Source organism: Rattus norvegicus, chromosome 17 (genome assembly GCF_036323735.1).
Source record: "Rattus norvegicus strain BN/NHsdMcwi chromosome 17, GRCr8, whole genome shotgun sequence".
NCBI classification, from domain to species: Eukaryota; Metazoa; Chordata; class Mammalia; order Rodentia; family Muridae; genus Rattus; species Rattus norvegicus.
Genome location: NC_086035.1, coordinates 28,119,886 through 28,134,184, shown reverse-complemented (window position 1 = coordinate 28,134,184; position 14,299 = coordinate 28,119,886). Strand labels below are relative to the sequence as shown.

The 14,299-nt window shown below is 42.6% G+C and overlaps 2 protein-coding genes across 2 annotated transcripts in view; one reads left to right on the top strand and one right to left on the bottom strand.

The window, feature by feature from the left end:
* Positions 1-14,299, top strand: part of Tpi1l2 (triosephosphate isomerase 1 like 2) — a 923,619-nt gene that overhangs the window by 96,814 nt on the left and 812,506 nt on the right. The gene's annotated exons all lie outside the window — the stretch shown is intronic.
* Positions 1-14,299, bottom strand: part of F13a1 (coagulation factor XIII A1 chain) — a 176,764-nt gene that overhangs the window by 63,776 nt on the left and 98,689 nt on the right. Inside the window, exons 7-8 of the mRNA NM_021698.2 lie at positions 10,992-11,166; positions 8,439-8,577 (exon numbers count right to left, since the gene is read on the bottom strand). Coding sequence (NP_067730.2) covers positions 8,439-8,577; positions 10,992-11,166 — 314 coding nt within the window. The remainder of the gene's footprint in view (positions 1-8,438; positions 8,578-10,991; positions 11,167-14,299) is intronic.

The following is a 14,299-nucleotide window of genomic DNA, read 5'->3' as shown; positions in this document are numbered from 1 at the left end:
CATTCACCATTCCTGACTGCTCTACAAGGCCACTTCAACTGATTGCACTACAGTATCTAAGCTTATGTAAGTGTTCTCCCTGATCCGATCATTAAATGACTCATTACTGTGCATTACATATTTTGAGGTATATATGTAAGGGAAACTAAATTAGATGGTAAAAACATCTCTATACAGTATAATCCCTTTGAAGGTCTGCTGGATTTCTCCATTTGAATCCATGTAAGTAGTGATAGGAATAGACTTTGGGAGGGCTGGAGAGATGGCACAGTGGTTAAGAGCACTGGCTGTTCTTCCAGAAGATCTGGGTTTTCGATGCCAACCCATGGATGGCAATTCATAAACATCTGTAACTACAGTTCTAGGGGATTTGATAACCTCTTTTAGTTTCTGTGAATACCAGGTACAGATGCAGTACAAAGACATGATAAAAGAGAAATACCCATGCATATGCACACACACACACACACACACACACACACACAGAGAGAGAGAGAGAGAGAGAGAGAGAGAGAGAGAGAGAGAGAGATGAATAGATATATATGAATAGACTTTGTGAAGCACTTCCACAATGGTAGAAGAGTAACAATAATATTAGGGAAAAAACAAAGCAGACCAGCTTTTCTATAACTCTAGCAATGAACATAAGACTCGCTATAAGCTTGGTGGTATTTATTTAAGAAATTCATGTCAATCTCTGTAAGAGCTCTGATCTGTGTGCTCTGTTTTATATTTTCACTTCCCTCTTCCTATATACATGGCCGTCTTGAAAAAGCCTCAGTAGCTGTGACAGTTTATAGCCTAGAAGCTCAGGGATAAGAAGTAAATAGGTTGAACCCCCTCAAAGATCCTTCAACTCTCATTGATATATTTCTGTATTTTCTAGAAACTTCTTGAAAAGTTCCCAACTCAGGATATGTTCTTACGTGTTTGACTCAGTGTTCACCTTGTATAAACAGTTCTACCTATAGCCTGTTTTTTTCAACAATGCCTAGAAGCAGTTATTAACAATTTACCCCTTTTATTTTTCCTTTCAAAAGTTAATTTAAAAAGGGTCCTAGATCTAAAATTAGAAAACTCAAAAAGAAAACAGAAGAGCCAAGTGTTTGTGACCTTGACTTAACTACATGATCTTTTATATGTGGTAATAAAAGTATAAACAACCAAAGAGACAATTATAAAATGGTTTTGATAAAAGTAAACCATTTTTCTGCTATAAAACAGATCGTTAATGATGTGAAAAAGACAGTCCAGAGATTAGAGAAATGTTTATTTGCATCCGGAACATGTAACTAACAGCTACAGTGTAGTGACTGACAGCCCAATTTTAAAATTGGACAGGAGTTTGAAAGCTATTTTAAAACAACACAAAACCCCCAAAATAGTAAAAGAGATAAGTCATTCAGTATTATCAGTCCACAGAGGAATGGACATTTAATCTACCATATCACTCATGTTCACTAGAAAGTCTGTAACAATTTGAAAATGGAATAGAGCCCAAGAAAATGATCACCTTGGCAAGGGAAGATATAGAGAAGTTGGCCCCCTCATGTTCCACTGGTAGGAATATAGAATGGTGGGGCTGATTTGGAAATAAGTTTAGCAGTTTCTTGAACAGTTAAATGTAAAGTTCCCATATGACCAAGCTGCCCTAACAATGTCTATTCTAAGAAAGCCAGAAACATAAGCTCTCACAGAGACTTTTACATGGATGATCAGAGTACATTATCTCACAGCAGGCAGAAGCAGTTCCAAGGCACAGCTGATGGACCACTAAATAAAACATGCTGGGTCCGCACAGGGAAATGCCATTCGCTGGTAAAAGGGATAAGTCTGGGCACATGCTCCAACATGGATATGCTATGAGAAGCATGCTCTGTAGAGGGAACCAGACAGGAAAAGGCCACACAGTGTATGATTCCATGTGTATGAAACATATGTATCATGCACTGTGACGGAACAGAGAAAGTTAGCAGCCATCACGTCATAGGCTGGAGAAATGAGAAAGTTTCTTTTAAGATTGATAAAAATGTGCCAGATTATGAGGGTTTCCCCACACTGAACAGAGTAAAAACACTGATTTGTGCAGTCCTAAAATGTAGATTTTGTATCTCTGGGTTATCTTCTAATAATGATATACTACCTATAAAAAGAAGGCATGCTGAAAGGGGCCCATAGTGTTTTATTCTTTGAAGGTAAGTTTGTAAGTTACTGAGAGTCCTTTGTAGAGCATGCTGGGACATGTTCAGCATAAATTCTTAGCTCATTGGCTAGCTCCCGCTGATAGTCATAAGAGTTGTCCAAAAATATGGATAAGAAGATAATGTTTGAAAACAAACATTTTGGATACTGTCAGAATTAGTAACTCGGATGCATGGTAAGACAATTTTACAAGCCCTCCAACATCTTTAAGCAGTTTGGTCTATATTCAGGATTTTCCTTCTATAGGAGTTTATTTGGACTTTATTTTCAGATCACTCCATTTTCTACATTGATGGAAACAGAAGATGATTCAGCAGTGTAAGAGTCCAATCTACAGGAATATACGGCACATTTAACTGATGTAAAGGCGCTACGGCCGATTTTAAAGACATGCCTGTGGTGTGTGGAACATCACACAGGGGCCAGTGGGCATTAGAACTGTGGGAGGATGAGCCTCCGGATGAGAGATCAGAGCCCTCTGCTTTGCCAGCGATTTGTGATGAACACTTCCAGCGCACAGAAAGATTTGCATTTGGGGTCAGAAACAGTCGATAAAAAACGCTCTTTCTAGAAAATATTGAAAAAAGATTGTTTTCCTTTCCTTTTCCTTTTCCTGTTTTAGATGCACTAGAGCTGGCTGACCAATTGCAATTCATTCTGGAGATCCCTCTGCTCTGCTTTGTTCCTCCAGGGAACTGATGTGAAGCCAGTTCATGCAGCGGTGCCTATGTGTGAGCAGGCTGGCTACAGCCTGGCTGTGTGCCTGCTTGTAGCCTTCATGCAAGCAAGTGACAGGAAACGCTGAACTATACAGGAAAGGTCTGGGTGGAAGAACGGCATAACTTATTAAAATAAAGTTATTTTTGAAGCTGGGAAGGCCTCTATAACTCATTAATACTGAAGTATTACATTTGCATATGAGGATGTAAAGGTCTTGAAATGCTGAGCAACTTGTCAAGGTTATCCAGGTAATTAAAGGGAGATGAAACCACACTGCTTTGCACAGTGTGTGTGTGTGTGTGTGTGTGTGTGTGTGTGATATGTATATTCATATATATATATATTCATAGAAAGAAAGAGGGAGAGGAGGAGAGAGAGGGAGGGAGTGAGGGAGAGAGAGAGAGAGGGAGGGAGTGAGGGAGAGAGAGAGAGAGACAGAGAGAGAGAGAGACAGAGAGAGAGAGAGAGAGAGAGAGAGAGTGCTTGCTTGACTTATAAAATAACATGTTTCTATAGGGCTATTTTTGCCTTCCAGTACACAGACTGGTACCAGCAACTCTACAGCAACTCAGTGCCAGACTGAGCAACTGTTGGGTTCTCAGCCTCTCCAGCACGCACATGCCCATCTTTGGACTACACTGAAGTGCTTTCACTTCATTGTGAAGTCAATGGTGGTAACTGAAACCATGGTTAAGATGGGGACTGCTGTGCTTCCCTCTAGCGCATTGAGAACGCTGAAGCAGGAGTGATGGGTTGGAATATGGACAATGAGGAGCCACTGTTCAGGAGGGAGTGAAGCTGTTGGCTCTAAGAGACACTGTGGAAGGATGGTCACCTTCCTCTAATACAGATCAGAAAGCAGGGGCTGAGTTTTCCTCAAGGAAGCAGAATACCTGGGTATTGGGTGATCCCTGGGTAATGTCATTCAGTCTCATCCCAGCCATCAAAGAACTATCTGCTCTTGCAGATGCAGAGTTGGGGGGACATTGTCCCTTTTAGAGGCATGAAGAGAAGGGCTCTTGCTGCCACACAACCAGAGGGAAAGTGGACTGAAGGTTCAATACCCATGGTCATAATAACCCACGATCCTTGCATGCCGGTCCACCCTGCCTGCCTGACTACCTGGTTCCTGAAGCAGCTAATGCCTGGGCCATTTCAGTTCAGCCCTTGGACCTTTAATGATGTACACCTCTGGGTTTCATCTGTGGACTGAGGCCACTTCCTGGGGTTTTCCATCTTTGAACAGCATAGCCAGATGCTTGCAGAAGGATAATGACCTTCAGTCCATGACCACCTCCCACGAGAGCAGACCTGCTTCCTTGGGCTTGGAATGAAACTCCCTCTCTGGTTTCCCTGCTTCCCAGTGCATATTATGAACCTCCTTGCATTTTATGTAGGGTATTCTACATGTGTTGTCTCCTGGGGAACACTAGGGAGCTTCTCCAGAACAACCAACCTCATTACCTTGTCTTGTAGCCTCCGGTGCTACGGTTTAGACACAGCTGTCATGTGCAGTAAGGGTTTGTAGGATGAGAAAGCGATATTTATTCAGTTTGATTAGTATTTTTCTGTTTTTCTGAAAGAAACTGTTTACACTTGCTCCATATCCTGCCTGCTGCTGAATGCACGAGAGAGAGAGAGAGAGGGAGAGAGAGAGAGAGAGAGAGAGAGAGAGAGAGAGAGAGAGAGAGAGAGAGAGAGAATTTCCCTTTCCCTCATGGGAGCGTCATTTTGATGGGGACAAGCCAATAAGGGCACAGTTTTCCATCCAGAATACTCAATATACTCCCTTCATTCCAGCCAAGGGACACAAAGCAACACTTGCACCAAGCAGGAGGGAAGCCCTGATGTGAAGTACCTTTCATGACCAGGTAAGTGGCACCATCTCTGTCTTTTAAAATTGTTTCCTACTGCAACGTGACCTGCAAATAATGAGGTGGCCAAACACTCTCGTAAGGCACAAAGAAACTCTCACATCCTCTGAGCATGAACACTCTCTCTCTCTCTCTCTCTCTCTCTCTCTCTCTCTCTCTGTCTCTCTCTCTCTCTTAGAGAGGCTCATATTCCCATAATCCAGCAGTGAAATGCTAGGCCAGCCATTTCAGCAAACTGCCTGCAATGACTCCCAGATAGATGCTACACATTCTACAGGCACTCCCAAGGGTGAACATCTACCACAGGAGAACTAAGACACTGAACAGGATGTAGAAACTAAACTACCTGTTCTTGGCGCTCCGTGTCGTATCACAGCCCCTTGTCCATGCCTGAGCTAGTACCCTGGAAGGCCCTGCTGGTCTGCCTCCTATTTGGGCACTCATAAATCTAGCTGAATTCTGAGAGGCGGCATGTCCTGGGTCATTGAGACCTAAAAGGACAAATCAGCTTAGGACAGAGCGTGAACAATGAGATGGAGGTGTGAGTAGTCAGGTGGGGTAGGAGCCTTTGGTGGGAACATTGGAGTCTACTAAGGGAGCTAAGTCCATGGGGCTGGATGAGAGCGATTGCTCCTCAGAACTTCATTAGACAACTAGGCCAAGGTGACCTACGGGTAGTCGGCTGATGTCCAGCAATCATTTCTACCTGTGTCTGCTTAGCAATAGTCGCTCATCCCAAGCCCTAGATAAGCCTTTCTTCCTACTACTGGCAAGCACGGCTTTAATCAGCATTAGACCTGCCATTACTTAGCACAGACTGAGAATACTTCTACCAGCACCAGACTGCCTTAGATCTTTTGGTATTTTGGAATATTTGATAAACATAACTAGGTATCTTGGAGGTGGAAACCAAATCTAGGCTTGAGCTTGACCTATGTGTCACATATAGGTCAAGTTCATTCATGTACATTCAGAAGGAGATTCTGCATATTTCAGCGTGTTCTGTTTTGATCGTGCGTCTCACATGAGAGGGGTACATGGAATTCTCTACATGTACATATGGAGTTCTGGATTTGTATAATATTTCACATTTTGGGTTTTGGGGTTGCACACAATCAACCTGTGCTTCGCATGCATGGATGGTCTCATTTAATTATTTGTCAAAATCACCCCATTAGGAAATGGTAGTTGCTAGGATACTGAGGACCCAGAAACTCAGAGAAGTGGCATCATTTCCTCAACACTAAACATCGTCAAATAATAGCTTAACCCAAAGCTTGGGGTGTGTGTGTGTGTGTGTGTGTGTGTGTGTGTGTGTGTGTATGTGTGTGTGTGTGTGTGTGTGTACGTGTGCGTGTGCGTGTGTGTGTGTGTGTGTGATGACCACATCCTGGTTAATGTGTGCTGGAGAGCCTTCATCAACCCCTCAAGCAAGGAGAGTCCTCGACATGGTCTGGCTTCTTTGAACACACATAGTTTATAAAGCACACCAGTGTTTGTGCAGGCACAAGTGTCTGCCTTTTCTTTAAAAATACCCCAAAGTCACAAAAGTATCAGTCATCTCAGGACACTGGGCACCCCTCTCTTCTGAGTTTCTCAAGGTACTCAGGAGGATGGCAACATATTGCTTCCCCAAGACTCCAGCTGCGCATCTAATAAAGAAGGCGATCCCAGCAGCCAGTGTTCATTAGGCACCTGCTACACTCCGCTCTGTACTGAGTGAAATAGGGATTTCTGTCATTTCTACTTTAGAGGAGGAAAGAGGCCCAGAGAAGCTCTGCCTTGCTGAAGGTCACACAGCTAGCCTTCTGTAGAGCCAAGACACTGGCCTTTTGTCCCTGTCCTTAGAATCTGGGCATGTCCCGAGTTGGGGTAACACAGGTCTCTACCAATGAGATGCCAAGTCACTCTATACCAACTCCCCTAACCCCAGCCTCATCAGGAGAGGGTAAAAAAGTCCAGGGCACTTCGTACACTAGGATGTTGTAGAACAGGCCAGGATCAAGGTCTTATGTGCTAGGGGAGTATCAGAGAGAGGGAACAAAAATCAGAACAAGATGTCAAAGCCAATGGGTTAGCAACAAGATCTATCTACTCTATGACTTTATACCAACTGTGTTTAGGAATTCATTGTACTATATGTCAGGTTCCTCATGGAATCTATCATGGAGATATTTGGATCAAGAAGCTAGGAGACTGAAGTCGTCTACATAAGGAGACCGTGTGTGTGTGTGTGTGTGTGTGTGTGTGTGTGTGTGTGTGTGTTGCCATGTTGCAGAGAAAACAAAATCATTCTCTTTCTGCCATTACCATTAACAGTGGTCTTTAGGGGCTGATGTTTTGATCTGTTTTGGCCATTCCAGACAGGTAGGGCTGTGAGCTGTAATTCCACAGGTTTAAATGGTTCTTTAAATTGCAGTTGAGTTTCCACAGGCTAGGCTTTCTCTAGCCAAGGCCCTCCAGCATCCTATCTCAGCTCATTCCTTCAAATAAGAGGCTTTATATTTTATTCATAGTAACTTATTGATGTGAGTTGGGGACACTTCAGCCGTTTCCCCTTTTCAGCATTCTCCAGTGGCCACTTACAGGTCCTAGTGGGTTAATGCGACTCCCAAAGCCAATCCATGCCCAGAATACAGCTTTGTCAGGCACTTCTCACTTTTACTTTCTCTTAAGAATGCACTTGTACCTTCCCACTACCCCCATTTGTGTGGTTGTTTTACAGCTGACAGTGTTTTAGCTTTCTGACTTGTGAAGAACAACTACACAGGACACAATTTTGTCTGGGAAATTTCACCCAGTTCAATGCCTGGTGACTGCTCAAATTATGTCCCAATTTCATTCCACATATAGTTTCCTAAATATCCTTTCATTTGGACTCAGAAGAGTTTTTCCTCACATTGTGCCACATTGGACTGATGGGTTCTCCATAAACAACAACTCTTTGGGCTCTTACACTCCCTGTAGGGTGCCAGCTTCTGGTACTGCACTGCAGGGTAAAAGATGCATGGCCTTGGTGTTTGGAAGGAATGTCACTTTTCCCCTCATCTTGATCTCTAAATGAAAGCTGGGCACCAAGTCAAGGCCAAGTTTAATCCTATTCTCAATTCTGTATTTCAGAAGTAAAAATATGTAGGGTCAAGAATTGAAGAAGTTTATTGCCAGTTTATGAGATATGTGACCATGATACAAATCTGTTTGGGCCTCAGCTTCCTCATCTGCAAATGAGCAATCTTGTGTCATTCACCTGATTAAAACCATTAGGACAGGGAAGATTGTACACACATATAAACCAGTGCATAGGAAACTGGGCATAAGTGAATGCTGGCTGCAGTCCACATCAACCATAGTTTTCACCATGTGCTATAGGGGAACCAACCCAGGCATGTACATTAGCTGTGCTCATGGTTGGCTTGGGTGATTGTTCTCTCACAGATAGATGATTGGCTTTTATCTGTAGGGCCCAAATTATCTGCCCAATTATAGTTCCCATTCACCACTTAAAATGAAATTCTGTAAAAATAAGACATTTATGCCTATGAGAATGGAGGAGAAAAACACTTTGGCAGTATCTGTGTTTTTGCACACAAAGAATGGCCCTCTTACTTGACACCAGCCCATGCCATTGCAAGTCAAACTCACCACACTGAATCCTTGGTGAGTTTGGAGCTCACACTCCCATCTTCTTCCAGGAAGATGTCCATTTGCAAATTGGCATCATTGTCGTGGGCTGAGAAGTAATTGGTAATGACTCTCGCAGGGATTCCAAGGCACCTTAAAACTGTAGGGGACAACAATCACATGAGGCACAACCCCTATAACAAAGCACAGTGAAAAATCCTTTCCTCTGTGGGTCTTTCTTCCTCCCCAATGTGAAAAAGCCCCTTTCTCAGATGTTCCACACTGAGGAAGTGTGACTCATTCAGTCCCCGGAGGGCTGGAGAGAAATTGTGTTGTTGGACTCTTGGAACAACAGACAACGCCAACAAAATCATTTATAACAGAAACCCAATAACCCTGTATTAATTGTGTAGTTCTACCCACAAGCTCATCAAAGTAGCAGGGATTCTATCCTCTTAAGGGAGCATGTTCCTGAAAACACAATTTTTAGAAAACCTATCCCCAGGTAGGATTGTATAGGGCTGGTCCTCAGTGGGACATGCTACTTCAGGACGAAATTCCTCCTGCACCACACTCTATGCAGGGTGATGGCAATAAGTCATTTTAGTTGTTAGATAATAAATTACCTGGGTGCATCTCTTGCCATATGCACCTATTGATTAAGCTTAATCCGAGTGCCCTTTCTGACTCCCAGGACACCAGACATCAGGGCTCATTGGAAATAATTCAGCTGACAATTTTAAGATTAATGACTTGGCTTGCTTTTTCCCCCCCTCTCCATCAGAATAATTTAGCATTTTTTAAAACAAAGACTATCCAGCCCTTTCAACAGAACAACCTTGGATGTACAAATGTGGGTTTAGTAGAGATCGGTGCCCTGTCCTTCAAATGACTTGGCCTCAAGCACCAAACAACAGGGTGACAGCCACCACTGGCTTCTCACTTCTACATTCCTCTGCCACCTCTAGTCACCAGAATGACTGACACTCACGTTCTATTTCTGGTGAATTCTAATGTGAATTGCTGGGCATTAGATCACATTATTACCGAAGGGGATTTGCTCAAGTAATTTAAGACATGTGAAGACTGACTTTGGGGTACCAGCTCCTCCTACCACCAACTTTCCTTTCTGATTTGCTTCCTTTGTGATCCCCTTATTGTAAAGATCTGTCTTTGCTTAATTTGCCACCAAAGTCTGTCCTCAAGCACAGAGAACATTCTCTATGCAAATAACATACATGGATGCAAGGTTTCACTATTTTATCTGGTTCTAAACCCAAAGCTATTGAGTTATGGCAGTGAAACGTCAGGTGTGTGAAGGGCTGAGGCTTTTTATGGTTTTCTGAGATGAGTTTAGGGGAGTGGCTTCCTCTCCGTGCCTTGGCTTTTTTTTTTTTTTTTAGTCCTGAGGAACAGAAATGCTTTCTAACCTTCAGCCACCAGGTAGCTCAGGCTTCTGTCTGACAGGAGCAGCCTCCCAGAAGAAGACTGCTCCCAGAAAATGAGCATGCATTTAGTCATGAATATAGTCAAAAGGCTCAGAAAATATGTTCATTCAGGCCATGCCATATGAAGTCACCACAAATGTCATTTCTGTTTGTGTGGAACAGGACTAGGTCCTAGACTGTGACAACTTTGTGTTGAAATAGGTGTCTCACATTCATTTTGAAATGTGTCCTTTCCCAAGCCTATAGTCCCCAACTCTCATTTTTTTTGAAAATTTTATTTGAAAAATGCTAACTGTGCAAAGCTCTGTTTATTAATGAGCAGGCAGAAAGGACACTCTGACTTGAATTTAATGTTTCTCCAAGGCAAGAGTGCTGTGTGAATGAAAATCATTACTGACAGGGAGGACATAGTGAAATGAATGGCCTTTTAAAATAGCCACTGAATTAACTGTACCATTGCCTGGGCCAATGGAGGCAAGTGCTATTTGGTAAAATGATACACAAGACTGAAGAGGATTATTCTGTTCCCATCTGTTTTGCTGGGCATGTTGGACATTGGGTTGACTAAGCTGGGGAGGTGAAGATGCTGATTGGCTATTGATACCCAACTGATCAGGTTCCCCTTAGATTACAGATGAAGGAGAACATGAGATGACCTAACTATTCCTTTCATATCTAGGACAAGCTTTTAAGAACTTACAAAACATCTCATCAATAACAAATAAGTGTATTTATATAACATTTCAAGAAAAAAATCAGAATTTATCTTTCCTTATTCTTTATTATTTTGGTTTTTCTTTAATCTTTAAAAGGAATGCTTAAAATGGCTCATGCTTTCCCCACTCCCTTCCTTAGCCCCTCCAAGCCTTCATCACTCTGGGTGTCAGATGATGGATCATGTAGGAAGCAGTCTATCACTCTTCCCATAAAGATTCTCTAGTCAGAGAGATGTGAGCATATTTGGCCCAGCACAATTTAATTATGCATTGACTACATCCCAGAATAGTCACCCATAAATTCTATAGAGCCAATGGGAGCTATTAAGTCTCCTTGCCAGCTTATAGATAAAGTGATCTGAAGTGAAATTTCTGTTATGTTAAAAATCATTACTCTATTGGACACTTACATGTGTTAAAGACACCAGCAAAAACCCAGCACTGGCCATATCGGACTGGTGTTTCTGAGCTTCTGTATTCTAGTAGAATGTCAACACTTCCTGTCCAGGCTGATGGAGGGATGCCGTAGGCATAGACATTGTCCCATGATCCAACAAGAACACCTTCGTCATCCTTGGCATTCACCTATATGAGACCATGAGAGGTGAAAAAAAAAGTCATTTAGAAGACTGGTGTGGGACAAGCTGAGGGTTCTAGTGCCATCTGTGAGTCCTAACTCTGTTCAATTGATCATGTTATCACCAAGGGTAATGATGCAAGACCAGAGTGTGCACAGGGAAGATCTGATGATCAAGACTACCTCCTTAGCAGTGTGTTATCAATCCTACTTGAACAGTGAGTAGGAAGAGTCCTCTCAATTTGAGTTGAAAAAGATCCATACCAGGTACTTGGTTTGGCCCAGAATGACTTGGAGAAGAAAGGACAAAGACTGCAAGAGGAGAAGTTAGGAGGGACTCTGGTGTTGGTGAAATTCAACTAACAAATGAAAGGTCAATGATGGGAGTTTTCACTTCTGTGGTAAGTAGTGGGTGCTCACGATCTGCAAAGGTTAATACCAATTGCCAAAGGCACCATTAAGAGTCGATAGGAAAATAGACTCCCATAGGTACTGTACATGATTCTTTAAGTTCATTAAAGAAATACTCTTCAGGCTGGGGATATGGCTTAGTAGATAAGAACACTTGCTGCTTAAGGACTTGAGTTCAAATCCCTAGCACCCATGTTGAAAATTGGAAATGGCCAGTATTGCGGGAGGCAGAATCAGAAGGATTGTGGACTTGCTGGCTGCAGCTCTTTGAGATCCTATCTCGACAGTTCAAGAAGGAGACATAGCAGCATACCTGATATCCTCCTCTGTGTTTTACCTGTACATGTGTGCCCCTAACATGTATATATACAGTAATATATTTATGCCACACAGATTCACACAATACCTAAAATAAAAATATTCTTTAGAGATTGTTTAAAGTGATTAATATACTTGTATATGCATAAATATTTGAGTTGATGATCAAACTGAGACCTGGTACTGGGCAAGTACTTTACCATTAAATTATATCTCATCCAATACTTTTATAATTATTTTACAAGATATTTCTATTTACCTAGGAGGTCTGAGATTTTAGTATAGTGGAGACTTAAGCTCATACTGGCAATCTAGAACATTTGAAATCCTATGCACTTGATCCTAGAGTAAACGTCTAGTATACTTAATGTTCAGTGGCAAAGGCAGTTGATGTTTAGAAAAGCAAACAAAGTCTGGAAGTTTGCATTTTTTTTTTCCTGGACACTGGTGGACACCTCTTGGAATGAGCCTTTCATCAGTTTAATTGTAGCCAGCATCCAGGTGAGAAACAGTGGGAATTCTTTTCAAATTGTGTGCTGCCTCATAACGGGCATGACAATGACTGTGACAGTGAGTGTGCTCCATGAATCCTCAGTAGTGACGTCCTGTGAGCTCGTCGGAAATGCGTACTATCAAGCTCCTCCCAGTCCTGGATGATAGTGAGAGACATTAATTCGCTATTGATGCCAAATATAGGCCCCGAAGCTGTGGAACTAGATTATGGAGCCCGTAGAAGAGATACGAAAGCAGAGTGAGTGTCTATGTATCAGTCCTCAGCAGCCTGCTGGACTTATTCCTTTGGCCTGTTCTACTGGGCTGAAAGGGACTCTTATTCTGAAATGTTTCAAGAGCTCTTTGGAGGTAGAGATTAAATCTGTGGAAAGATGTCTTTCTAAATTCCGGCAAGTCTGAATAAAGAGCTGGTGCTCCAAGATTATCCAATAATCAGGTCTATTTTCAACAACCTTGCAGGCATTGGACATTGATTATGCATAAGGCCTTTCCCTCAGGAGAGGCAGAAGCCAAGCACATGGGAGTGCAGTTTGATGTGATCATGAGGACAGAAGCACACACAGGTAGAGTGGAAGGCCAAAGGAGAGGAGAATCGGTTGGAGGGTGGTCCTGTCATCTGAGGGTTGGTAGAAGGGATGCCATTCAAGCAGTCTAGAAAAAGTCACCCAAAGTTGAATAACTGTGATGTCATGAGATAATAGGACAAGTTTAGGAACCTTTGCATGGCTATCACATAGGTATTCAGGACCGAATGAAATGCTATTTCCACCTTGTGTCCAGTCAGGTTAAAATGAAGACTCCTGGTCAGTACTTAGTGTATGGAATGTAGAAGAATAAAAGCATTTCAAGTTTCTTAAAGACATCTACCAGTAGGCTCAAGGCTTTGAAGTGAATTTACTTCAGCCATCTCTTCAGGACCTATTCTTGACCAGCACTTGTCCTTGCAGGTGAATTAAATATCAGAAAATTTGTGCCTGCTATGACCGTGTCTGTGGTATGGCTTGGTCTTTGTGGAGAGGTGGTACGTTATCTTCGAGAAGTAAAATAGAATTTATGGATCCCAGAGATAAAAGTCCCCTAAACTGTGGCTCTGATGTATGATTTTCAGATAGATGATCATGAAACAGAAGGCTACTAATAGTATCAAGCTGAACTCAACCAGCTAAGAGTAAGAAATAAATAGCCCTCTTCCTTACAGACCTTTTAATTGTTAATGCTGTGTGCTGCCCCCCTTGCTAGATAAATCACAATTCTCACTTATTAGCATTCGGCAAGATTAGCTACTGTGTTCTAATTAGAACATTGATTTCTAAGGAGCTCAGACACAGAGCGAGATACTTCTTCAGTGGCAGATGAAAAAAGGGTTAAAGTAAAATAGCCTCTTGTAGACAATAAAATATACTGGAGGGGCGATTCAAGGGCATGCGAGGTGTAGTCCAGGGGCAGAAGCAAATGTCATGGTTTTGGGTCACTGGTTATCAGCATACAGTTTGAACCTGGGACGACAGACAGGAATTGGTCGTTAGCATTACTATGGCTGCATTAAATTCCTATCCCAGGGGCTGGAGAGATGGCTCCCAGAACACAGGGTTCCGTTTCCAGCCCCCTTCCAGTGAGTCTAATGCCCTCTTCCGGTTTCTGCAAGCACTGCCTGCCCGTGGCGCGCAAACACAAGCAGGCAAAACACTTGTACACATAAAATAATCTAAAAATAAACGTTAAATTTCCATCCCATCAGGCCTACAGAACTGGAAAGATGAAAAACTACCCCTAAGAGTTACTACCAGTAACATCAGTGGTACACATATCCTGCAGGAAACTCCAACACCCAGGACCCAAAGCAGATGTCGACTGTGAGCTGCACAGGGAAGCAGCAGGGCTCGGAATCCAATCTAACCT